Raw genomic sequence first — 26,509 nt, forward strand, 5'->3', positions numbered from 1 at the left:
CACATTAATTAATTTGTTTGTAAACAATTAACAAGCTAGTTAGCTACCACATGTTCTTGTCAAACTGTCAACAGAGTAGCTAGCAAGCAACAAGATATGTCAACCACTTGTGGGCAAATAAATCAGATTAGACTTTTCAGACAAGTCACATGGCCAGGAATCAGATTTGTATCTGACTTCAAATCACATACGAAGGTGGTTTGAAATGTGGCCTGAAATATCAGATTCCACGTTCTTTTTGGCTGTTCAGACTGCAGGAAAAATTACAAATTTGTATCAGATATGCAAATAAATAGGATTTGAATCACTTCAAACTGCCAATGTGAACATGGCTTTAGAGACCTACCCAGAAAGACTCACAGCTATAATCGCTGCCAAAGGTGATTTTACAAAGTATTGACTCAGGGGTCTGAATACTTATGTAAATGAGATACTTATGTATTTCATTTTAAATAAATAAGCTAACATTTCTAAAAACATGTTTTCACTTTGTCATTATTGCGTAGTGTGTGTAGATGGGTGAGAATAAAATCAAATGTAAGCATTGTTGAATTCAGGCTGTAACAACAAAATGTGGAATAAATCAAAGAGTATGAATCGTTTCTGAAGGCCCTGTATGGGCAGACGTAGCTATATCAGGAACCTTTCCAAATGATTGCATTATGGCAGAAGTGTACCTAGTCAGAAGTGACTAGGTACAGTAAAAAACAACGAAAACAAAAAAAACAAGGGGGATACCTAATCAGTTGTACAACTGAATGAATTCAACTGAAATGTGTCTTCCGCTTTTGATCCACCCCCTCTGAATCAGAGAGAGCGGGGGCTGCCTTAATCGAAATCCACGTAATCGGCGCCCGGGTTACAGTGGGTTAAGTGCCTTGCTCAGGGGACAGAACGACCGTTTTTACCTTGTCAGCTCGGGGATTCGATTCAGCAACCTTTCGGTTACTGCCCCAACGCTTCTACCCGCCAGTATGACCGGATGATGCATCAGGTTAAGAATATAAATAGTTTATATTCATATCATATGAAAGAAGAAGCAAACATGATAGCAAAGTCACATTATGAGACAGTATGGTTTAACTATGTTTTTCTACATAGCATAAGACATTTAGCTCATTGTTGTTTCTCCCATCAGCAATCATTATCAGCCACATCATAGTAGCCAAGCGTAACCACCTGCTATTACCAAAATAACATAGGCTAGCCATGGCATAGCTAGCTAGGTACTCTCCCTCATAGCGAAAAAAGCTGTTTGGATACACATAAGTTACACGCCAAACCCTGCATGGCGGGGAGAGACGGAGACTCAGGCATCTGATGCAAATAAGCTCGTTAGCAAATATCTTACTGCTGTCAATACTTGTAAATCATGAAGAACATAATTAAAGTGTTATTATGAGTGCATACTGTGTAGACTTTATACCGTTTCGGATAGGATTTTTAACTTTTCCGACATAGTTGCGAGAATTTCTTACTTGTTTTTGACAGCAGCCATCTTGCTTTGTAAATGCGTCCTTAGCAACAGTCGTCGTCCGGCGGGGGAGGGGCGACTCTCCAAGGGGGGTGGAGATTGCGCCGCACTCGTGGTAGATTTGATGCGTCAACCAGTTAGCGATCAGAACTCGGGAGGCCGGCGTCCCTCCAGAATGGTCGCGCAACGTCTTATTTAAAACACTACTGAAACAGCAATATTCATAGAAGAAAAAAAGCTATGTGATACCTACAGAGCATGTTCATTCCCCCCCACTCCTAGATGCAAAATATAAATAGTGTAGGCCTATCCATCCATAAAAAAAAATATTTGCTTTCCATCCATCCATCCAAATACTTTTCAGAGAGGTTAGGTGTGAAATCATGTGACAACCAACATCTAAAATCATGTCTAGGGATTTATTTGGTAGACAATACAAACAGGTAAAACATTACAAAGAACAGTTAATGAAACAACTCAAAAGCCATCAGATGTAATTTAGTAGAACATGACATATTTTGGCAGTAAAAAAAATAAAAGAATAAAAAACAGTTCATATCAACAACAACAAATTGGCCTACAATGCAATTGCTTACGCATTTATCTGGAGGTTAGTTGCAAAGCCTGTATCAACATAATATTTAAATCACCGTTAGTAGTTTATTTCTGCAGTGGCCCGTGTCATCTGAGGACAGGAAATGCTGTTGTTGCTGTTTTCTATAGTGGTTTAATAATAACATTTCAGAACGGACTCTACTCTAATAACAATATATTCTTACAAGCCATGTTATTTACACGTGGGGAACTTGGTAGCTGTGTGATACACTATGAAACAGAACACATTGCTGTAGATACACTATGAAACAGAACACATTGCTGTAGATACACTATGAAACAGAACACATTGCTGTAGATACACTATGAAACAGAACACATTGCTGTAGATACACTATGAAACAGAACACATTGCTGTAGATACACTATGAAACAGAACACATTGCTGTGTGATACACTATGAAACGGAAGATACTGCTACTCTCAAGGACAGGACTGGGTTTACACATGGTTTATTTGCATATCAAACTCCATGATGTTGTTAGGAACCAGCTAGTGAAACACATCCTTTACACTTTGCCTTATCTCTGACGTCTCTGTGCCTGCGTTTGCCCCACGCGATCCGAAGCGCTGACTCAGTTCTGCCAACAACACTGAGCAGCAGGATTTCTGTGGGGAGGGGAGAGGAAAGAGATGGGAAGGGGAGAGGAGAGAGATGGGAGGGGAGGGGAAAGAGAGGGGAGGGGAGAGGAGGGGAGAGAGATGGGAGAGGAGGGGAGAGAGATGGGAGGGGAGGGGAGAGAGATGGGAGGGGAGAGGAAAGAGAGGGGAGGGGAGGGGAAAGAGAGGGGAGGGGAAAGAGAGGGGAGGGGAAAGAGATGGGAGAGGAGAGGGATGGGAGGGGAGGGGAGAGGAGAGAGATGGGAGGGGAGAGGAGAGAGATGGGAGGGGAGGGGAAAGAGAGGGGAGGGGAGAGGAGGGGAGAGAGATGGGAGGGGAGGGGAGGGGAGAGAGATGGGAGGGGAGAGGAAAGAGAGGGGAGGGGAAAGAGATGGGAGAGGAGAGGGAGGGGAGGGGAGAGGAGAGAGATGGGAGGGGAGAGGAGAGAGATGGGAGGGGAGGGGAAAGAGAGGGGAGGGGAGAGGAGGGGAGAGAGATGGGAGGGGAGGGGAGGGGAGAGAGATGGGAGGGGAGAGGAAAGAGAGGGGAGGGGAGAGGAAAGAGAGGGGAGGGGAAAGAAAGGGGAGGGGAGAGGAGAGAGATGGGAGGGAAGAGAGATGGGAGGGGAGGGGAGAGAGATGGGAGGGGAGGGGAGAGAGATGGGAGGGGAGAGGAAAGAGAGGGGAGGGGAGAGAGAAGGGAGGGGAGGGGAAAGAGAGGGGAGGGGAGAGAGATGGGAGGGGAGGGGAAAGAGGGGGGAGAGAGATGGGAGGGGAGGGGAGAGGAGAGAGATGGGAGGAGAGAGATGGGAGGGGAGAGGAGGGGAAAGAGAGGGGAGGGGAGAGAGATGGGAGGGGAGGGGAGAGAGATGGGAGAGAGATGGGAGGGGAGAGGAGGGGAAAGAGAGGGGAGAGGAGAGAAAAGAGAGGGGAGACAGGAGAGGGGAGGAGGGGAGGAGAGGAAGTAAGCGGAATTGTGGGAGAACAATTATTGTATTGGCTTTCAATACTCGTGTAGATTTGAAAATTCCAATAAACAGAATGTATTTTTAAAAGGTCCATTCTTTATCCGCTCCTCATGTCCCCTTACCTTCTGGACCTTGGCTTGATTGCGGGCCTTGGAGGCAAGCTCCAGGAGGGCCATAAGGAGTCCCATGCCCAACCCCAGGGCCAGGAGCAGGAAGAGGCCCTTCAGGAGGTGGGGCTGGAGGGCCTGTGGGACATGGCCCCCCTCCGGCATGCAGCTGTTGGCCCACCACTTACTCTGCAGGTAGGCCAACTCCCCAGACTCACTCAGTTGCAGTATGGCCACCGTTATGTTTTTCATCAACGGAAAACCTGACGGGAGAGAGAGGGAAGGAGGGAGGAGGAGGGTGGGAGAAAGAGAGACAGGGAGGAGGGTGGGAGAGAAAGAGAGACAGGGAGGAGGGTGGGAGAGAGAGACGGGGAGGAGGGTGGGAGAGAGAGACGGGGAGGAGGGTGGGAGAGAGAGACGGGGAGGAGGGTAGGAGAGAGAGACAGGGAGGAGGGTGGGAGAGAGAGACAGGGAGGAGGGTGGGAGAGAGAGATGGGGAGGAGGGTGGGAGAGAGACGGGTAGGAGGGTGGGAGAGAGAGACGGGGAGGAGGGTGGGAGAGAGAGACGGGGAGGAGGGTGGGAGAGAGAGACGGGGAGGAGGGTGGGAGAGAGAGACGGGGAGGAGGATGGGAGAGAGAGACGGGGAGGAGGGTGGGAGAGAGAGACGGGGAGGAGGGTGGGAGAGAGAGACGGGGAGGAGGGTGGGAGAGAGAGACGGGGAGGAGGGTGGGAGAGAGAGAAGGGGAGGAGGGTGGGAGAGAGAGAAGGGGAGGAGGGTGGGAGAGAGAGACGGGGAGGAGGGTGGGAGAGAGAGACGGGGAGGAGGGTGGGAGAGAGAGACGAGGAGGAGGGTGGGAGAGAGAGACGGGGAGGAGGGTGGGAGAGAGAGACGAGGAGGAGGGTGGGAGAGAGAGACGGGGAGGAGGGTTGGAGAGAGAGACGGGGAGGAGGGTGGGAGAGAGAGACGGGGAGGAGGGTGGGAGAGAGAGACGGGGAGGAGGGTGGGAGAGAGAGACGGGGAGGAGGGTGGGAGAGAGAGACGGGGAGGAGGGTGGGAGAGAGAGACGGGGAGGAGGGTGGGAGAGAGAGACGGGGAGGAGGGTGGGAGAGAGAGACGAGGAGGAGGGTGGGAGAGAGAGACAGGGAGGAGGGTGGGAGAGAGGGAGACATGGATTAGAGAGAGACAGGGAGGAGAGAGAGACAGGGAGGAGGGTGGGACAGGGAGGAGAGAGAGACAGGGAGGAGGGTGGGACAGCAAGAGAGAAAGGATTTAGTGTGTGAGTATTTTATGTGAGAGCGTATGCGTGTGTGTATCAAGTGAAGAATTGCACTTCAAATACTTCAGATACTCACCACCACAGCAGGTCACCCATAAAAACATACAGACAACATTCCCAATGTTCCTTTATTGACAGCACAGCTTTCCATATATCCGGTCCAACTATGGGGTGTACTGTGGATACAGCTACTAGGGGCTCACCTAGGCGTACTGTGGATCCAGCTACTAGGGGCTCACCTAGGGGTGCTGCGATGCTGTACCCTCTCATGGCGATGAGTTCGCTGCTGCGGATCGGGTTGCAGTAGCGAGCCACAGCCAGGTCCAGAGATGCTGCCTCGCCAATAAAGGCGTAGTTGCCTTCCCGGGTGAGTCGATTTCCCTCTTCCACAGAAGCCACACAACTCTTCTTCCTCTGCATGTGCTGGTAGATGCGTCGGTAGGTGGGGTTGTTGGAGTTCTGGAAATGTCGGAATCGGAACCGTATAAATGCAAAATCGGTCAGATTGTTTTAGGCTGGTGCTGTTGAGACATAAGCGGCTCTAGTTGTAGGTTTCATCCGGAAACCCGCCATGGAAGGGAATGAACAGGTACAGATGAGAAAATACATTTATTGACTTCCATTATGGAGCCAGATACCTGCCAAAAGGTTTAAAGTACGTATCGTTAGGATCGTAAGAAAATCCATATGTAAATTGTTAGGATCGTAAGAAAAACCATGCGTGAAACATGAAACATAAACGTTAAAATAGATCTGTAAACGTACATACTCTATGTTACGACTACGAATGAACATTTACACGTTCAGTTCTTACTTTACGTCTCCCTTTACTCGGTTACAGATCTTTTTTATGCGTACACATTTTTGTCAGTAATGTGGCATCTGCAAAGGACATGAACTGAACATAGCTAGTCGAAGTTAGCTAGTCAATCAAGCAACTCTAGCCCAGACGTTAGAGTTGCTTTCCAGCTTCCGGTTTCATTTCCAAAATAAAAGTCTAGAGCCTGTTTTAGAACTGCATTCAATAACAACGTTATACCATTAGATGACATAGTATAGGCTTGGGCTTTCAGCAAATGACTTGTGTGAGAATGATAAAGAAACAGAAGAGCCTTGAATAACCGCCTGAGCTACAAAATAGAAAGTAAATATGATTTAGGCCTATTCCGCTATCTAGATATGCCATGCTGTTGTGTGTTATTTAATGGCCATATCATTGCATCATTTCTTTTTATAGCCGCGTGGGGCTACTGTGGTGATCATGTAACCTAATGAATCATACTTTTTCCAGTATTTGGGAGCACGGACTGTAGGCCTTATATTAGGCATTTTGACTGTTGTATTAGTGAATTCCACTCTGTATGTAGGCTTGTTATAGCCATTCGCGTTGCACAACCCCGTCACGCAGAGGCTATATCCATATCAATAAATGACACAAAACAGAATATTGATTAAGTCTACAAGTTGAAGGTGTCTTGCGGAATCATTTCAGAACTCTATTTGTGTTTAATAACTGTTTGTATTACAGGGCTCCCTTTAAAAAGAGACCCTAGCTCACAGGCCTCGAAATATAGCCTCTAAACACATTTTAAACAAAATAGTTGAAGATGCACGTGCAGAGGGTGATAGGGAAAAGAGATCTGGCAATAAGAATAGGCTATAGATAGTCTTTACCATTTGGGACTCCTTGGTTATTTAGCTCAGGACACGTTATAGCCAAGACTTTATCAACATTTTATTGATATGGATATAGGCTCTGCGTGATATGGTTATGCAACGCAAACCCTAAATTGGAATAGGCCTAAATTAAAAATTGAATTATTAAAGTGATAGGCTAAAGAACTTTGGAGAATTTAGATCATTTTTAATACACACGGATGCCAATAAACAAATGGATAAGACTGTTCTATTCTCTTTGATTTAGTTCCCATTGCAACTCAGACAAATGACAATGGATGACATACTGACTGACTGAACTGAATGAAGGATGAATTAAATGTTCAAATATGTTGGCATGCCGAGTTGCACGCATCATGCATGCTCTGCACTTTATTTGTCTAGTAGGCAAATAGGCCTACATTAGGGGTATAATGACTCTATGACTGCATGCCTCCAGAATGGCATCTTCTGAGGCTGAGGGGTGCTTTTCTGAAGGCGCGTGGTGCTGTGGTGCTGCACGGAGATCACAAGCTCTTCAACAGAGCAGCAGTGTCGCGATGGAGGGCATAGCCTATACGGAGACTACCTAAGACCACTGCAACAGAGTTATTGTAAAGTGTGGGAATAAGCTTATGCCAGACTTAGTCTACGTTGAACCTCTCCCTTGTTCATTTCAAAGTCCATATGTTCATGACTCCATTTATGTAAATCATGTCAAATTATTTTACATTCATATTAACCCCTCCTACAGAATATGCTTTGGCAAGATTTTGAGTGATGAAATACATTTCTAAATATTCTGTTGAAAGAATTATAAGACTCCAGTGGTCATACATAATTCATAGATTCACCAAACATCTATTATTATTCTATGGTTCATTATTCCAGGTATATACTACTGGTTATGATTGCAGACAGAGCCTAGAGAATGGGATGGTGCAATATTGAATTTGTCATATTTTGATAAGGTGCATGCATGGGGATGTCCACGTCACCCAGAGATATGCCCATGCTGTAGAGATACACCTAGCGGACTGAAACTTCACTGTTGTAGGCATAATACAGCTAGTGCTATCTAGACTTGCGCTGGCAAACAAATCCATTACATTAGCTACCTAAATGTGAAGTAAACTCAACTGAGGAGTAATAGAGAATGGAGACTTAACTTGAAAACCTGCAGGATACCTCTTTCCGGTTTCCCTGACTTTTTAATACTGTATGCTTGTTCGGGTAGCACTCATCACAGGCCGTTTGGTGTACGTTTTTTTTGTTGGTGAGAAGAAACTGCCAAAACTCTGAAAGGTATTATTGTACGTCAGAATTGCAACACAATATTTGTTTCACGCATGGCTTTTCTTACGATCCTAACAATTTACGTATGGATTTTCTTACGATCCTAACGATACGTACATTCAACCTTTTGGCAGGTATCTGGCTCCATACTCCATTGACCTTTACTAAAGGAATACTTGTGTGGTTTATTTTTCTTTTTAAAGCGACACATACTTTGAAAAAGTTGAACGTGGATCCCCCTTCGACTGTTCCGTAGTCGATGACGTCCTGTTTGGCCAGCTCCTCAAAGTTATTCACCGAGACGTGTTTGGAGTCTGAGCGTAGCATGGCGTTAAAGTTGCTGAAGTAGCAGGCAAGGAGCACCACCGCAAACACCCACCAGAAGGCGCTGATAACGCGACCAGACAGGCCTTTAGGGTGTGGGCCAGCACCTGAGAACGCAAGACATACACATACATTATGTTTAATTTAATTATATGATTGAAACATAGAAATGGGACGGTTCACTTGAAAACTCAGAGGTAAAGGAAAGGAACCAAAATCCTGGTCTAGACAATCCTTGTCTGAATAGCAGGAACATTAACCCCTGTCCAGACTGGGTAGACTGGCGACCATATTTAGTGTACCCACAGTAAAGAAGACTATATTTCTATGGTCTTCTAGACTCTTCTTTGCCAAAATAGCACGGTTCTGTTTTACATGTGACTTGGAAGCAGCGGTTTGACTCAGGGGGCGATTTGGCTCATAGCTGCGTTACCTTGCAGGGTCAGGGCTCCGGTGATGTACCAGAAGCTGTGCAGGAGGGTGAAGCTGTGTTCGTTTGTCTCGGGGTCTGCCCACTCACAGGGGCTTATCCTGGGGTGGGCAGAAAAACAAAGTGAGCATTGAGATCGATCTTCTTCATTGTCTGGACAGTGGCCAAACGACATTCTTACAAAGGACAAATTAGCAACGCAGTTTCTACTTCCATTGACCTACTCTACTTTCAACTACAATCTTCCACGCTATGTTTTGTATACTTGACGTACGTTGCCTATATGTTTCATAGCATTACGCATAATTTGTATGTTGACATCTTTTTATGCAAGGGGTGAATCCTAACTTCTATTTACATGTAAGTCATATTCTCACTTAGTCTCATTGATTTCAATGGATGACTAAGTGAAATTCGACTTCAGTGGAAGTTAGGATTCCCCCGAAGCGCCTAGGGTTGATAGCTAGCTAGCAGTTTGATTTGGAATGGGGCCAAGGAGATAATGATATCTCACATGACCACAAAATAAATGCATAGGCCCGTCTAAGGCCGGAGATGATCATATTATCTCACCTGGCCACCAGATACATGCAGAGGCCCGTCTAAGGCCGGAAATGATCATATTATCTCACCTGGCCACCAGATACATGCAGAGGCCGGTCACCAGGAAGGCCAGGAGGACGCCCACCCACATCTCTGTAGAGAAGGGGAAGAGGAAGCTGAGGGAGTGGCTCTCCTCGGAGCCCAGGTCCTTGCTCAGGATGAAACCAATGCCCATCTGCATGAAGGGAGTGCTCATCTCCACCCTCTGCTCCCTGGTCGCTGTGAGGGTCAGAGGCGCAACCGCCAGTTCGGCTTCCTGATAGATAGGAGGAGACAAGAGCAGGCACACACAGACACAGGAGTAGGGTAAAAACAAACAGGAGTAGTGACACACAGCGTGCGTGAGTATATAGCCATGCAGGGCCTACTTTACACAAGTCTGAATGACTTAACCAATTCCCCAGCGTACCATATACCACCACCTGCTACCTTCTGTCCAGGTCACTCACCCCTCGGACCACCTCCCCGATCATCCCCAGCCAGTTGCCGCTCTCGTCCTGTTGCCCGTATTTTCCATCCTTCACCAGGTGCACATTGTACTTGAAGTCCAACTTTTTGGCGAGCTCCGCGAGCAGGTCAATGCAGTACCCCTCCAGCTCAGACCCTTTGGTCATAGTGTATGGTTCTTGCTGGTGGGAGAGAATCCGATAAGTGGATCATATTTTAAAACATGCATACTAGCATAGAGTTACAAAAAATTACTAGAGTGGATTTGTGATAGACACTCATAACACAAGAATATGCTGATAATGGCAGCCATCTTGGTCAGGGATACATTCAAATGAGTCTAATTGAATGGCAGTGTCATGTCGCGTTACAACATTGAGAGCATAACGACATGGGGACTGATCTAAAATGGTGGAATCTAGTGTGAGACGTCATGCGAGATCTATACTGAACAAAAATATAAAACACAACATGCAACAATTTCAACAATTTTACTGAGTTACAGTTCATATAAGGAAATCAGTCAATTTAAATAAATAAATTAGGCCCTAATCTATGGATTTCACATGACTGGGCAATGGCGCAGCCATGTGTGGGCCTGGGAGGGCATAGGCCCGCCCACTTGGTTGCAAGGCCCACCAACTGGGGAGCCAGGCCCACCCACTGGGGAGCAAGGCCCACCCACTGGGGTGCCAGGCCCACCCACTTGGTTGCCAGGCCCACCCACTTGGTTGCCAGGCCCACCCACTGGGGAGCCAGGCCCACCCACTTGGTTGCAAGGCCCACCCACTTGGTTGCAAGGCCCACCCACTTGGTTGCAAGGCCCACCCACTGGGGAGCCAGGCCCACCCACTTGGTTGCAAGGCCCACCCACTGGGGAGCCAGGCCCAACCACTGGGGAGCCAGGCCCACCAAATCAGAATGAGTTTTTCCCCACATAAGGGCTTTATTACAGACAGAAATACTCCTCAGTTTCATCAGCTGTCCGGGTAGCTGGTCTCAGATGATCCCGCAGGTTAAGAAACGGATGTGGAGGCCCTGGGCTGGCGTGGTTACATGTGGTCTGTGGTTGTGAGGCTGGTTGGACGTACTGCCAAATTCTCTAAAACGACGTTGGAGGCAGCTTATGGTAGAGAAATGAACATTCAAATCTCTGGCAACAGGTCTGGTGGACATTCCTGCAGTCAGAATGCAAATTGCACGCTCCCTCAAAACATCTGTGGCATTGTGTTGTCTGACAAAACTACACATTTCAGAGGGGCCTTTTATGGTCCCCAGCACAAGGTGTGCCTGTGTAAGGATCATGCTGTTTAATCAGCTGCACCTGGCAGGTGGATAGATCATCTTGGCAAAGGAGAAATGCTCACCAACAGGGGTGTCAGCAAATTTGTGCACAAAATATGAGATAAATAATGTGCGAATGGAACATTTCTGGGATCTTTTATTTCACCTCATGAAACATGGGACCAACACTTTACATGTTGTGTTTATATTTTTGTTCTGTATATGATAAGCTGCTTTAACACAGCCATCCTGAGAACCCAATTCTGTCCACACTCACTTTTACATGTGACTAATGTCAGATTTGCGCATTCACACCGCTGTATCCTCTGAAATAGCACACAGATGCAATGCTCATTTCCTGCCATTGTTCCTTTAAATTTGAGGGTGGTTGTCATGGTAACAGCAGGTAAACTGAGCGTCCAGACTGAGGTCAGATATGAAACATCAGAATCGTATCAGGATTGAGAACCACATGAATGTGGAATAAAATCGGAACTCAAAAGATCAGATTCCATGTGGTTTTTGCCATTTAAACATTTTTGGGAAAAAGTCTAATAGGTATCAGATATTTCAAAACATCGGAATTGGGCTGCCTGTGTAAACGCAGCCACAGTGTTGTTCGAACAAGTGTAGCCAATTAAACTCATTTGATCAGAGGAGTCATTATGATGAAATATGAAAATGAATATGTCTGCTGTATGTAAGATGATATGCATAACAACAATTATGATTGTGATAAGTATTAGCATGCTGTACAGGCGTGGTCAAAAGTTTTGAGAATGACACAAGTATTGGTCTTCACAAAGTTCGCTGCTTCAGTGTTATGAGATATTTTTGTCAGATGTTACTATGGTATACTGAAGTATAATTACAAGCATTCCATAAGTGTCAAAGGCTTTTATTGACAATTACATTAAAGTTTATGCAAAGAGTCAATATTTGCAGTGTTGACCCTTCTTTTTCAAGACCTCTGCAATCCGCCCTGGCATGCTGTCAATTAACTTCTGGGCCACATCCTGACTGATGGCAGCCCATTCTTGCATAATCAATGCTTGGAGTTTGTCAGAATTTGTGGGTTTTTGTTTGTCCACCCGCCTCTTGAGGATCGACTACAGGTTCTCAATGGGATTAAGGTCTGGGGAGTTTCCTGGCCATGGACCCAAAATGTCAATGTTTTGTTCCCCGAGCCGCTTAGTTATCACTTTTGCCTTATAGCAAGGTCCTCCATCATGCTGGAAAAGGCATTGGTCGTCACCAAACTGTTCTTGGATGGTTGGGAGAAGTTGCTCTCGGAGGATGTGTTGGTACCATTCTTTATTGATGGCTGTGTTCGTAGGCTAAATTGTGAGTGAGCCCACTCCCTTGGCTGAGAAGCAACCCCACACATGAATGGTCTCAGGATGCTTTACTATTGGTATGGCACAGGACTGATGGTAGCGCTCACCTTGTCTTCTCTGGACAAGGTGTTTTCCGGATGCCCCAAACAATCGGAAAAGGGGATTCATCAGAGAAAATGACTTTACCCCAGTCCTCAGCAGTCCAATCCCTGTACCTTTTGCAGAATATCAGTCTGTCCCTGATGTTTTTCCTGGAGAGAAGTGGCTTCTTTGCTGCCCTTCTTGACACCAGGCCATCCTCCAAAAGTCTTCGCCTCACTGTGCGTGCAGATGCACTCACACCTGCCTGCTGCCATTCCTGAGCAAGCTCTGCACTGGTGGTGCCCCGATCCCGCAGCTGAATCAACTTTAGGAGACGGTCCTGGCGCTTGCTGGACTTTCTTGGGCGCCCTGACGCCTTCTTCACAACAATTTAACCTCTCTCCTTGAAGTTCTTGATGATCCGATAAATGGTTGATTTAGGTGCAATCTTACTAGCAGCAATATCCTTGCCTGTGAAGCCCTTTTTGTGCAAAGCAATGATGACGGCACGTGTTTCCTTGCAGGTAACCATGGTTAACAGAGGAAGAACAATGATTTCAAGCACTACCCTCCTTTTAAAGCTTCCAATCTGTTATTCTAACTCAATCAGCATGACTGAGTGATCTCCAGCCTTGTCCTCGTCAACACTCTCACCTGTGTTAACGAGAGAATCACTGACATGATGGTAGCTGGTCCTTTTGTGGCAGGGCTGAAATGCAGTGGCATTTTTGGAATGAAGTTCATTTTCATGGCAAAGAGGGACTTTGCAATTAATTGCAATTCATCTGATCACTCTTCATGACATTCTGGAGTATATGCAAATTGGCATAATCAAAACTGAGGCAGCAGACTTCGTGAAAATTTTTATGTGTGTCATTCTCAAAACTTTTGACCACAACTATATATATAAAAATAATACCTTACCAATATAGTGGTGACAGATAACACCGGGGGCCCTGGAACGACAAAAAGAAAACATGCAAATGTCTACACACTGCTATTTAGTGTGTCTGGGTAAATTTGTATATATACAGTACCAGTCAGAAGTTTGGACACACCTACTCATTCAAGGGTTTTTCTTTATTTTTACTATTTTCTACATTGTAGAATAATAATGAAGACATCAAAACTATGAAATAACACATATGGAATCATGTAGTAACCAAAAAAGTGTTAAACAAATCAAAATATATTTTATATTTCAGACAAGATTGCACCTAAATGTCAGAATAATAGTAGAGAGAATAATTTATTTCAGCTTTTATTTCATTCATCACATTCCCAGTGGATCAGAAGTTTACATACACTCAATTAGTATTTGGTAGCATTGCCTTTAAATTGTTTAACTTGGGTCAAACATTTCGAGTAGCCTTCCACAAGCTTCCCACAATAAGTTGGGTGAATTTTGGCCCATTCCTCCTGACAGAGCTGGTGTAACTGAGTCAGGTTTGTAGGCCTCCTTGCTCGCACACGCTTTTTCAGTTCTGCCCACACATTTTCTATAGGATTGAGGTCAGGGCTTTGTGATGGCCACTCCAATACCTTGACTTTGTTGTCCTTAAGCCATTTTGCCACAACTTTGGAAGTATGCTTGTGGTCATTGTCCATTTGGAAGACCCATTTGCGACCAAGCTTTAACTTCCTGATGTCTTGAGATGTTGCTTCAATATATCCACATAATTTTCCTTCCTCATGATGCCATCTATTTTGTGAAGTGCACCAGTCCCTCCTGCAGCAAAGCACCCCCACAGCATGATGCTGCCACCACGGTGCTTCACAGTTGGGATGGTGTTCTTCGGCTTGCAAGGGTCCCCCTTTTTCCGACAAAAATAACAATGGTCTTTATGGCCAAACAGTTCTATGTTTGTTTCATCAGACCAGAGGACATTTCTCTAAAAGGTACGATCTTTGTCCCCATGTGCAGTTGCAAACCGTAGTCTGGCTTTGTTATGGCAGTTTTGGAGCAGTGGCTTCTTCCTTGCTCAGCGGCCTTTCAGGTTATGTCGATATAGGACTCGTTTTACTGTGGATATAGATACTTTTGTACCTGTTTCCTCCAGCATCTTCACAAGGTCCTTTGCTGTTGTTCTGGGATTGATTTGCACTTTTCGCACCAAAGTACATTCATCTCTAGGACACAGAACTCCTTCCCGAGCGGTATGACGGCTACGTGGTCCCATGGTGTTTATATTTGCGTACTATTGTTTGTACAGATGAACGTGGTACCTTCAGGCGTTTGGAAATTGCTCCCAAGGATGAACCAGACTTGTGGAGGTCTACCATTTTTTTCTGAGGTCTTGGCTGATTTCTTTTGATTTTCCCATGATGTCAAGCAAAGAGGCACTGAGTTTGAAGGTAGGCCTTGAAATACATCCACAGGTACACCTCCAATTGACTCAAATGATGTCAATTAGCCTATCAGAAGCTTCTAAAGCCATGACGTCATTTTCTGGAATTTTGCAAGCTGTTTAAAGGCACAGTCAACTCAGTGTATGTAAACTTCTGACCCACTGGAATTGTGATACAGTGAATTATAAGTGAAAAAATCTGTCTTACAATTGTTGGAAAAATTACTTGGGTCATGCACAAAGTAGATGTCCTAACCGACTTGCCAAAACTATAGTTGTTAACAAGACATTTGTGGAGTGGTTGAAATGACTCCAACCTAAGTGTATGTAAACTTCCGACTTCAACTGTATAAACAGTGGCGTGCAAAAGTATTCACCCCCCTTGGCATTCTTCCTATTTTGTTGCCATACAACCTGGAATTAAAATGGATTTTGTGGGGGGTTTGTATCATTTGATTTACACAACATGCCTACCACTTTGAAGATGCAAAATGTTTTTTGTGTGTGAAACAAACAAGAAAGAAGACAAAAAAATTGAAAACTTGAGCGTGCATAACTATTCACCTCCCCAAAGTTAATACTTTGTAGAGCCACCTTTTGCAGCAATTACAGCTGCAAGTCTCTTGGGGTATGTCTCTATAAGCTTGGCACAACTAGCCACTGGGATTTTTGCCCATTCTTAAATGCAAAACTGCTCCAGCTCCTTCAAGTTGGATGGGTTCCGCTGGTGTACAGCAATCTTTAAGTCATACCACAGATTCTCAATTGGATTGAGGTTTGGGCTTTGACTAGGCCATTCCAAGACATTTAAATGTTTCCCCTTAAACCACTAGAGTGTTGCTTTAGCAGTATGCTTAGGGTCATTGTCCTGCTGGAAGGTGAACCTCCGTCCCAGTCTCAAATCTCTGGAAGACTGAAACAGGTTTCCCTCAAGAATTTCCCTGTATTTAGCGCCATCCCCACAGCATGATGCTGCCACCACCATGCTTCACTGTGGGGATGGTGTTGTCGGGGTGATGAGAGGTGTTGGGTTTGCGCCAGACATAGCGTTTTCCTTGATGGCCAAAAAGCTCAATTTTAGTCTCATCTGACCAGAGTACCTTCTTCCATATGTTTGGGGAGTCTCCCACATGGCTTTTGGTGAACACCAAACGTGTTTGCTTATTCTTCTCTTTAAGCAATGGCTTTTTTTCTGGCCACTCTTCCGTAAAGCCCAGCTCTGTGGAGTGTACGGCTTAAAGTGGTCCTGTGGACAGATACTCCAATCTCCGCTGTGGAGCTTTGCGGCTCCTTCAGGGTTATCTTTGGTCTCTTTGTTGCCTCTGATTAATGCCCTCCTTGCCTGGTCCGTGAGTTTTGGTGGGCGGCCCTCTCTTGGCAGGTTTGTTGTGGTGCCATATTCTTTCAATTTTTAAATAATGGATTTAATTGTGCTCCGTGGGATGTTCAAAGTCTCTGATTTTTTAACCCAACCTTGATCTGTACTTCTCCACAACTTTGTCCCTGACCTGTTTGGAGAGCTCCTTGGTCTTCATGGTGCCGCTTGCTTGGTGGTGCCCCTTGTTTTGTGGTGTTGCAGACTTTGGCGCCTTTCAGAACAGGTATATATATATATATATATATATATATATATATATATATATATATATATATATATATATATATATATATATATATATATATATATATACAGTGGGGAGAACAAGTATTTGATACACTGCCGATTTTGCAGGTTTTCCTACTTACAAAGCATGTAGAGGTCTGTAATTTTTATCATAGGTACACTTCAACTGTGAGAGACGGAATCTAAAACAAAAATCCAGAAAATCACATTGTCTGATTTTTAAGTAATTAATTTGCATTTTATTGCATGACATAAGTATTTGATCACCTACCAACCAGTAAGAATTCCGGCTCTCACAGACCTGTTAGATTTTATTTAAGAAGCCCTCCTGTTCTCCACTCATTACCTGTTTTAACTGCACCTGTTTTAACTCGTTACCTGTATAAAAGACACCTGTCCACACACTCAATCAAACAGACTCCAACCTCTCCACAATGGCCAAGACCAGAGAGCTGTGTAAGGACATCAGGGATAAAATTGTAGACCTGCACAAGGCTGGGATGGGCTACAGGACAATGGGCAAGCAGCTTGGTGAGAAGGCAACAACTGTTGGCGCAATTATTAGAAAATGGAAGAAGTTCAAGATGACGGTCAATCACCCTTGGTCTGGGGCTCCATGCAAGATCTCACCTCGTGGGCCATCAATGATCATGAGGAAGGTGAGGGATCAGCCCAGAAGTACACGGCAGGACCTGGTCAATGACCTGAAGAGAGCTGGGACCACAGTCTCAAAGAAAACCATTAGTAACACACTACGCCGTCATGGATTAAAATCCTGCAGCACACGCAAGGTCCCCCTGCTCAAGCCAGCGCATGTCCAGGCCCGTCTGAAGTTTGCCAATGACCATCTGGATGATCCAGAGGAGGAATGGGAGAAGGTCATGTGGTCTGATGAGACAAAAATAGAGCTTTTTGGTCTAAACTCCACTCGCCATGTTTGGAGGAAGAAGAAGGATGAGTACAACCCCAAGAACACCATCCCAACCGTGAAGGATGGAGGTGGAAACATCATTCTTTGGGGATGCTTTTCTGCAAAGGGGACAGGACGACTGCACCGTATTGAGGGGAGGATGGATGGGGCCATGTATCGCGAGATCTTGGCCAACAACCTCCTTCCCTCAGTAAGAGCATTGAAGATGGGTCGTGGCTGGGTCTTCCAGCATGACAACGACCCGAAACACACAGCCAGGGCAACTAAGAAGTGGCTCTGTAAGAAGCATCTCAAGGTCCTGGAGTGGCCTAGCCAGTCTCCAGACCTGAACCCAATAGAACATCTTTGGAGGGAGCTGAAAGTCCGTATTGCCCAGCGACAGCCCCGAAACCTGAAGGATCTGGAGAAGGTCTGTATGGAGGAGTGGGCCAAAATCCCTGCTGCAGTGTGTTTCCAACCTGGTCAAGACCTACAGGAAACATATGATCTCTGTAATTTTAAACAAAGGTTTCTGTACCAAATATTAAGTTATGCTTTTCTGATGTATCAAATACTTATGTTTTGCAATAAAATGCAAATTAATTACTTAAAAATCATACAAATGTGATTTTCTGGATTTTTGTTTTAGATTCCATCTCTCACAGTTGAAGTGTAGCTATGATAATTACAGACCTCTACATGCTTTGTAAGTAGGAAAACCTGCAAAATTGGCAGTGTATCAAATAGTCAGCTACCAATTGTGCAAGTTCTCCCACTTAAAAAGATGAGAGAGGCCTGTAATTTTCATCATAGGTACACGTCAACTATGACAGACAAAATGAGAATATTTTTTCCAGAAAATCACATTGTAGGATTTTTAATGAATTTATTTGTAAATTATGGTGGAAAATAAGTATTTGGTCAATAACAAACGTTTCTCAATACTTTGTTATATACCCTTTGTTGGCAATGACACAGGTCAAACATTTTCTGTAAGTCTTCACAAGGTTTTCACACACTGTTGCTGGTATTTTGGCCCATTCCTCCATGCAGATCTCCTCTAGAGCAGTGATGTTTTGGGGCTGTCGCTGGGCAACACGGACTTTCAACTCCCTCCAAAGATTTTCTATGGGGTTGATATCTGGAGACTGGCTAGGCCACTCCAGGACCTTGAAATGCTTCTTACGAAGCCACTCCTTCGTTGCCCGGGCGGTGTTTTTGGGATCATTGTCATGCTGAAAGACCCAGCCACGTTTCATCTTCAATGCCCTTGCTGATGGAAGGAGGTTTTCACTCAAAATCTCACGATACATGGCCCCATTCATTCTTTCCTTTACATGGATCAGTCGTCCTGGTCTCTTTGCAGAAAAACAGCCCCAAAGCATGATGTTTCCACCCCCATGCTTCACAGTAGGTATGGTGTTCTTTGGATGCACTCTAGCAAACTTCAGACGGGCCTGGACATGTACTGGCTTAAGCAGGGGGACACGTCTGCCACTGCAGGATTTGAGTCCCTGGCGACGTAGTGTGTTACTGATGGTAGGCTTTGTTACTTTGGTCCCAGCTCTCTGCAGGTCATTCACTATGTCCCCCCGTGTGGTTCTGGGATTTTTGCTCACCGTTCTTGTGATCATTTTGACCCCACGGGGTGAGATCTTGCGTGGAGCCCCAGATCGAGGGAGATTATCAGTGGTCTTGTATGTCTTCCATTTCCCAATAATTGCTCCCACAGTTGATTTCTTCAAACCAAGCTGCTTACCTATTGCAGATTCAGTCTTCCCAGCCTGGTGCAGGTCTACAATTTTGTTTCTGGTGTCCTTTGACAGCTCTTTGGTCTTGGCCATAGTGGAGTTTGGAGTGTGACTGTTTGAGGTTGTGGACAGGTGTCTTTTATACTGATAACAAGTTCAAACAGGTGCCATTAATACAGGTAACGAGTGGAGGACAGAGGAGCCTCTTAAAGAAGAAGTTACAGGTCTGTGAGAGCCAGAAATCTTGCTTGTTTGTAGGTGACCAAATACTTATTTTCCACCATAATTTGCAAATAAATTCATAAAAAATCCTACAATGTGATTTTCTGGAAAAAAAATTCTCAATTTGTCTGTCATAGTTGACGTGTACCTATGATGAAAATTACAGGCCTCTCTCATCTTTTTAAGTGGGAGAACTTGCACAATTGGTGGCTGACTAAATACTTTTTTTCTCCACTGTATATATATATATATATATATATATACACACTGAGATCATGTGACACAGATTGCATACAGGTGGACTTTATTTACAAATTATGTGACTTCTGAAGAGAATTGTTTGCACCAGATCTTATTTAGGGGCTTCATAGCAAAGGGGGTGTATACATATGCACGCACCACTTTTCCGTTATTTATTTTTTACATTTTTTTGAAACAAGTTATTTTTTTTCATTTCACTTCACCAATTTCGACTATTTTGTGTATGTCCATTACATGAAATAAAAATAAAAATCCATTTAAATTACAGGTTGTAATGCAACAAAATAGGAAAAAACGCCAAGCGGGATGAATACTTTTGCAAGGCACAGTATATGTATGTGTGTGTGTTTTATTGTCACATACACATACACCAGATCGGTGCAGTGTAAAGTGTTGTTTTACAGGGTCAGCCATAGTAGTACTGTGCCCCTGGAGCAAAATAGGGTTAAGTGCCTTGCTCAAGGGCACATCGATCGATTTTTCACCTTGGCGGCTCGGGTATTCGAACCAGCAACCGTTACTGGCCAAATGCTCTAAGCTCTAGGCTACCTGCCACCCTATGAAATATAATTTGAGATATTACTGAATAATAGGATTCAACGTAAATCCCTTCTCCCGGCCTTGCTTTGGTTAATTTGCTTTGTCTGGTTGAAAACGAATAGGAGTGGCTTGAGGGCTTCTAATGAAGCATATCATCATGCCATGTTCTGCTTGGTCCTCTCTTCCAACTTCAGGAGATAGGACCCAAGAGCTAGGATGGAAGACAATGGCAGTATTGTACAGCAGCTTTCTACAGAGACTTCTTTCTCTTCCATTTTGGGGGCAATGCAGTGGGACAGTAATGGGGTACCACAGGGCTGTTTCAAACCCCCTTTGGTGAGACTAAAGTGGGGTCCTACCCACCCCGCTCTTCCCTAAAGACATGTTCCGGAACCAACCCCCCCTTCCAACCCCTCCACCAGAAGAGGGAAAGTCACCCTTCCAATCCCCGTCCCTCTTTTAGACATTATGCATGGCACTCAAACTTGTTTTCCTTGCCGTCGACTGACTGTGACCAAAGGCATTTCAGCGTGTCCGCTTCAGGACCTAACAAGCCCTGCCAAAGTTGGAGGCGGGGAAGCGGAGGTACCGGCACAGTCGGGGTGCTCCCTTGGTATCGTATGGTGTAAGTGACACACTGACACACATCAACAGTAATTTGTAAAAAGACCACTGGCATCGACCTACAAGCCCATGGAGATGCCGGTCATGTTGCGGGCCTGCCCCGAGCCATTGATTTCAAGCTCAATTTATTTATTACACTTTTTTGTTGGCCGTGGCAGGCATCCTCTCGGATGGCTTGTGAGAAATGGCCGGCTGCCAGATCTGATGCGGCTCTGGCGCTTTGATCGGGCTCCAGCCGTCCAGCCTCGGTCAATGGGAAGAGTCAGATGTCAAGACACTAACCATTTTGGGGTGCCCTCCCGCAGGCTAAAACATGCTGGGATGCTGGAAGACTTTCAAAGGCTGGACTCCAGGCTGGTTCTATTAAAGCTGCACAACTCTACAAGAGACCATTGCCTGCCACAGTTGTGGTACAGTATGTTTTCTGAACGTATTCACTTCATTCTCAACACTTTTCCCCCAAAGTCCTATAAATAACCTAAAATAGTTCAGAGGCGTCTTGACTCCTTATACATTAGACCACTAGGGGTCACTATAGTAAAATGGTTAATGAGTACCATGATACAGTAGCAGGGAGGAAGTGATACTGGGAGATTTTTAATTGTTTCTAATAACCTGCCCAGGGACTCAGCCTGGTCTCATAGACTAGAAATAACATAGTAAATGTAAATCTGGGACACTCAAATTAGTATGATATGTTATGTTTGGTATGGTTACATAAGACAAAAGGTTACTTAAGGCAAAAACGAAAGGAAGGTGGTTGGTCGGGGTGGATGGGTGGGCGTATAACGCAAATGTCTAGCAACCCAAAGATTGCGTGTTTAAATCTCATCATGGACACCTTTAGCATTTTAGCAACTTTTCAACTACTTACTACTTTTTAGCTGCTTAGCATGTTAGCTAACCCTTCCCCTTTAACCTAATTCCTACACTTAACCCTTAACCTAACCTAGCTAACATTAGCAAGCTAGCTAACATTAGCCACCTAGCTAACGTTAGCCACAACAAATTAGAATTTGTAACATATCATACGTGTTACAAATTCGTAACATATTGTACGTTTCATAAATTCGTAACACATAAGAATAGTCCACCACCCAAAGGACATCCAGCCAACTTGACACAACTGTGGGAAGCATTGGAGTCAACATGGGCCAGCATCCCTGTGGAATGCTTTCGACACCTTGTAGTCCATGCCCAGACAAATTTGAGGCTGTTCTGAGGGCAAAGGTGGGTGCAAATCAATATTAGGAAGGTGTTCCTAATGTTTTGTACACTCAGTGTATACCTTGTGATATATTTATATTTACCTGCAGTGCAAAACCCAGCTAGCAGTGCCACCGCACACACAACCGATCCAATAAACGCTTTCATGTCGTCACTTTCTGCACCTGAGAATTAAAAAGGCGACACCACAGTTTCAGTGACAAAAGTTAAACAGTATAATACATTTGTACATATTTTACTTTGTTGATTAGAAGCTCACGAATTTCAGTTTGTATCGACGTGAGTGTGATAGAAACGTGAACTTTCACATTGTGAGCTGAGTGTGTCAAATTAACCAAGTTAACCAAATTTACAATTACTCTAGAAATCATAATAATATCCAGAGGTCAAATAAATGAGCAAACATTTCTAAAAACCTGTTTTCGCTTTGTCATTATGGGGTATTTTGTGTAGATTGATGAAGATTTTTTATTTTTATTTAATCAATTTTAGAATAAGGAAGTAACATAACAAAATGTGGAAAAAGTCAAGGGGTCTGAATATTTTCCCAATGCACTGTATATATATATATATATATATATAGGCACAGACAGTGTAGACATGTGCCCACTAGGTTTTGATGTCTTCACTATTATTATACAATGTAGAAAATAGTAAAAATAAAGAAAAACCTTTGAATGAGTAGGTGTGTACAAACTTTTGACTGGTACTGATATATATATATATTACATTTAATCGGATTGAGGGTAATATTGGCTCAGGGTATAGCAATTGGATTCTATGTAGCATTTTTTAACAAACGCTTTTTTAACACTTAGTGCTAACCAAGGACAATGCTTTCCAAATGGTGTGTTGGGACTCACTGACGGACCATGCCTAGAGACTTACTGACGGACCATGCCTAGAGACTTACTGACGGACCATGCCTAGAGACTTACTGACGGACCATGCCTAGAGACTCACTGACGGACCATGCCTAGAGACTTACTGACGGACCATGCCTAGAGACTTACTGACGGACCATGCCTAGAGACTTACTGACGGACCATGCCTAGAGACTTACTGACGGACCATGCCTAGAGACTTACTGACGGACCATGCCTAGAGACTTACTGACGGACCATGCCTAGAGACTTACTGACGGACCATGCCTAGAGACTTACTGACGGACCATGCCTAGAGACTCACTGACGGACCATGCCTAGAGACTTACTGACGGACCATGCCTAGAGACTTACTGACGGACCATGCCTAGAGACTTACTGACGGACCATGCCTAGAGACTCACTGACGGACCATGCCTAGAGACTTACTGACGGACCATGCCTAGAGACTTACTGACGGACCATGCCTAGAGACTTACTGACGGACCATGCCTAGAGACTTACTGACGGACCATGCCTAGAGACTTACTGACGGACCATGCCTAGAGACTCACTGACGGACCATGCCTAGAGACTTACTGACGGACCATGCCTAGAGACTCACTGACGGACCATGCCTAGAGACTCACTGACGGACCATGCCTAGAGACTGGGTTGTAGTTACAACACATGGTTGGGTCTATCTGGTTAGTCTCAAGGTTCAAATTCTACTTTATTTCTAATAAAAACATTGGACGTCCTACACCAGAATTTCACAATAAGTTCTAATTTGGGGGTCATAATGCAAAGGAACTATAATAGACCTCATCTCATGGCACGTACGCTTATTAATAGATGACAAATGGAAGAGAATAAAGTTTCAAAATGCTTTTAGGACGTACATCATCAATAAGATGCTGCTATCAAAATTCACTGTAAAAGTAAATAGTACTGTCTGAATAATCTAAGGAAAAAGTCCAATAAGGATTCCTTACCTTAGATGTTCCGTCCTACGTGGTAGAGAAGTAGTCAATGGAGAGGGACGGTTGGGTGCAGTGCAAGGAGGGAGGGGGGGGGGGGGGGGGGGGGGGGGGGTTGCAGATATCACACCCACACACATCCCACATTTATAAAGGGGTTGGACATGGAAGGAGGATATTTGGAGGACAGCGAGTTGCGTCCCAATAATCTCTCCTTTCTCCCAAAGTGTGCACTTGTTCACTTCCCTTGGTACAAATGCTAGCAAGCAGCTTTATAGAGTGCTGCACATCAAGATGGCCAGGCACGTTGTCAGGTTACATAAGAGCCCCCAACATCTCCCTATTTAAGTCGATGTGTAACAATCCGGTAATAATTGTATTTCTATGATCTCTAGACTCGATCCCGTCTGTACACTGTGATCACATCAACTCAACCAAGTAGGAGGTCACTGTGACCGGTTCTCTTAATTGGAACTACAGGTCACGAGTCTTGGATTGGTGCACACTAGCAATTTAGAGTGATGCATATCAAGATGGCAAGGCTTGTTTTTGTCAGGTTACACAAGAGTCCCTCTCATCCTGCCTTTCCCCTTAACAAAAAACAAAACAGTATTGGCAGCCAATGGAACAGATACTGTTCCCAGAAATCAGGGGGGTGAGTGGCGCAATGAGGGGAAGATTTCTGACCCTGACGAATCCTTCGGGAATCATCAGGAGGTTGGAACTAGAGGGAAGATATGTGGTCGCTGAAAACAAGTGTCCTATTCTTGAAGCGAACTCTAAAAGGAGCTTACTGGCAGAAGAACAGTGCTTGAGAGGGAGAGATTACTGTTAGTAGAATAATTATTTTGAGGAAGTGGCCAGAGTTAGTGCATGAGGCAGAATAACGGATTTAAAAAAGATGGACTGATGAGTAACTAGTCGTTTTTGTCCTATAGGTTAATTGGTAAAGAGCTGCATGAAGGTTCAACATGTTTATTTTGGTATTGGGCAGTGTTAGCTTGTTCGGTTACTTCATGTTAATCCCCTTGACACCATCCAAGAGACTAGAATTACTCCACTATTCAGAGAAGTACTTATTAGGTACCCAAGCAGCCCCTGTTCAAATTAACTAAAGAGATTAACACAGAGCAATTAACTCCTTTTTAATGTTGTATACTTTGGAGGAATACCTGGGACTCTTGCAACAGAAGGTGAATTCATACAGAGGAGTTCAGTCTTATAAACTTTATTTACTTAATTCCACACATCTCAATTTCTTCCAGAGAAATCCAAAAGTTGTGAGCTCGGAGTCATGGGGGGCTGGAGTTTGGTGTGGGGCATTCAAGCCCCTGTGACATCATTCCCTCAGTTCAGTAGTGACTCAATAGAGCTCCAGACTTTGGTTGGAGGGCTGAACCATGGCCAATCGACTGGATAAATACGGTTTGAAGAGGGGAGTCGAAGTGCCCTCGGAATCCTAATGAAGCGGCCTTTTGTGAAGCCTTTCACAGTACAAAACAAGAGACCGGGCTATTGCCAACCGCTCCACCAGAGGTGTCCGTTGCCTTGGCAACCCCAGACTAAAAAAAATTGTTGATGGTCGACTGTTGTCCGTTGAGTGACAGGTCAGTACAGCGAAAGTATAAATGAGGCTTTAACCGTCTAAACACTATGCTTCACAAACCACTTAAGCAATGTCATACATAAAAGAGTGATATAAAATACCCTTACATCTGGTGCTTTGCCAAATGTAGCATAACCTGTTTGTCATCCTTTAGCAAGCAAGGCATTAGTTCCTGGATGACATTTGAAGCCTTTTCATGGCCTTAAGCAGTTTATGAGGGCTTTAAGCCTTAACAGTTGTAGTTCAGTAAAAGTGTGACCACAACATTTTATCTTCCAAAATCTTGGGTGGCAAATGTAATAGAAAGGATTTTTATTTTTTTCAACGACTGACTGGGCATTTATTTTGGATCGAGTCATTGTTTAGGAACACTTCTCCCCATCAGGGAGTGTGGTGAACTATGCCAATAAGATTGGTAGAGGTGATGGTTTGGTCAATACAGCCCAGCCAATAAGATTGCTAGAGGTGATGGTTGGTCAATACAGTCCAGCCAATAAGATTGCGAGAGGTGATGGTTGGTCAATACAGTCCAGCCAATAAGATTGGTAGAGGTGATGGTTGGTCAATACAGTCCAGCCAATAAGATTGGTAGAGGTGATGGTTGGTCAACACAGTCCAGCCAATAAGATTGGTAGAGGTGATGGTTGGTCAATACAGTCCAGCCAATAAGATTGGTAGAGGTGATGGTTGGTCAATACAGTCCAGCCAATAAGATTGGTAGAGGTGATGGTTGGTCAATACAGTCCAGCCAATAAGATTGGTAGAGGTGATGGTTGGTCAATACAGTCCAGCCAATAAGATTGGTTGAGGTGATGGTTGGTCAATACAGTCCAGCCAATAAGATTGGTAGAGGTGATGGTTGGTCAATACAGTCCAGCCAATAAGATTGGTAGAGGTGATGGTTGGTCAATACAGTCCAGCCAATAAGATTGGTAGAGGTGATGGTTGGTCAATACAGTCCAGCCAATAAGATTGGTAGAGGTGATGGTTGGTCAATACAGTCCAGCCAATAAGATTGGTAGAGGTGATGGTTGGTCAATACAGTCCAGCCAAT

At 44.6% G+C, this 26,509-nt stretch overlaps 1 protein-coding gene across 1 annotated transcript; it reads right to left on the reverse strand.

The window, feature by feature from the left end:
* Window positions 1-1,876: 1,876 nt before the first annotated feature.
* On the reverse strand, window positions 1,877-22,153 carry LOC311147773 (putative glutamate receptor; the record flags this gene model as incomplete). Its single annotated transcript, XM_084184549.1, has 9 exons — window positions 1,877-2,698; window positions 3,779-4,026; window positions 5,281-5,500; window positions 8,207-8,424; window positions 8,751-8,848; window positions 9,380-9,606; window positions 9,800-9,979; window positions 13,424-13,455; window positions 22,090-22,153. The coding sequence occupies 9 exons, from the start codon at window positions 22,151-22,153 to the stop codon at window positions 2,582-2,584; spliced, it is 1,404 nt and encodes a 467-aa protein (XP_084040675.1). The 3' UTR covers window positions 1,877-2,581.
* Between the last annotated feature and the right edge of the window lie 4,356 nt (window positions 22,154-26,509).

This window comes from Coregonus lavaretus (genome assembly GCF_964263955.1).
Source record: "Coregonus lavaretus genome assembly, chromosome: 20".
NCBI classification, from domain to species: domain Eukaryota; kingdom Metazoa; phylum Chordata; class Actinopteri; order Salmoniformes; family Salmonidae; genus Coregonus; species Coregonus lavaretus.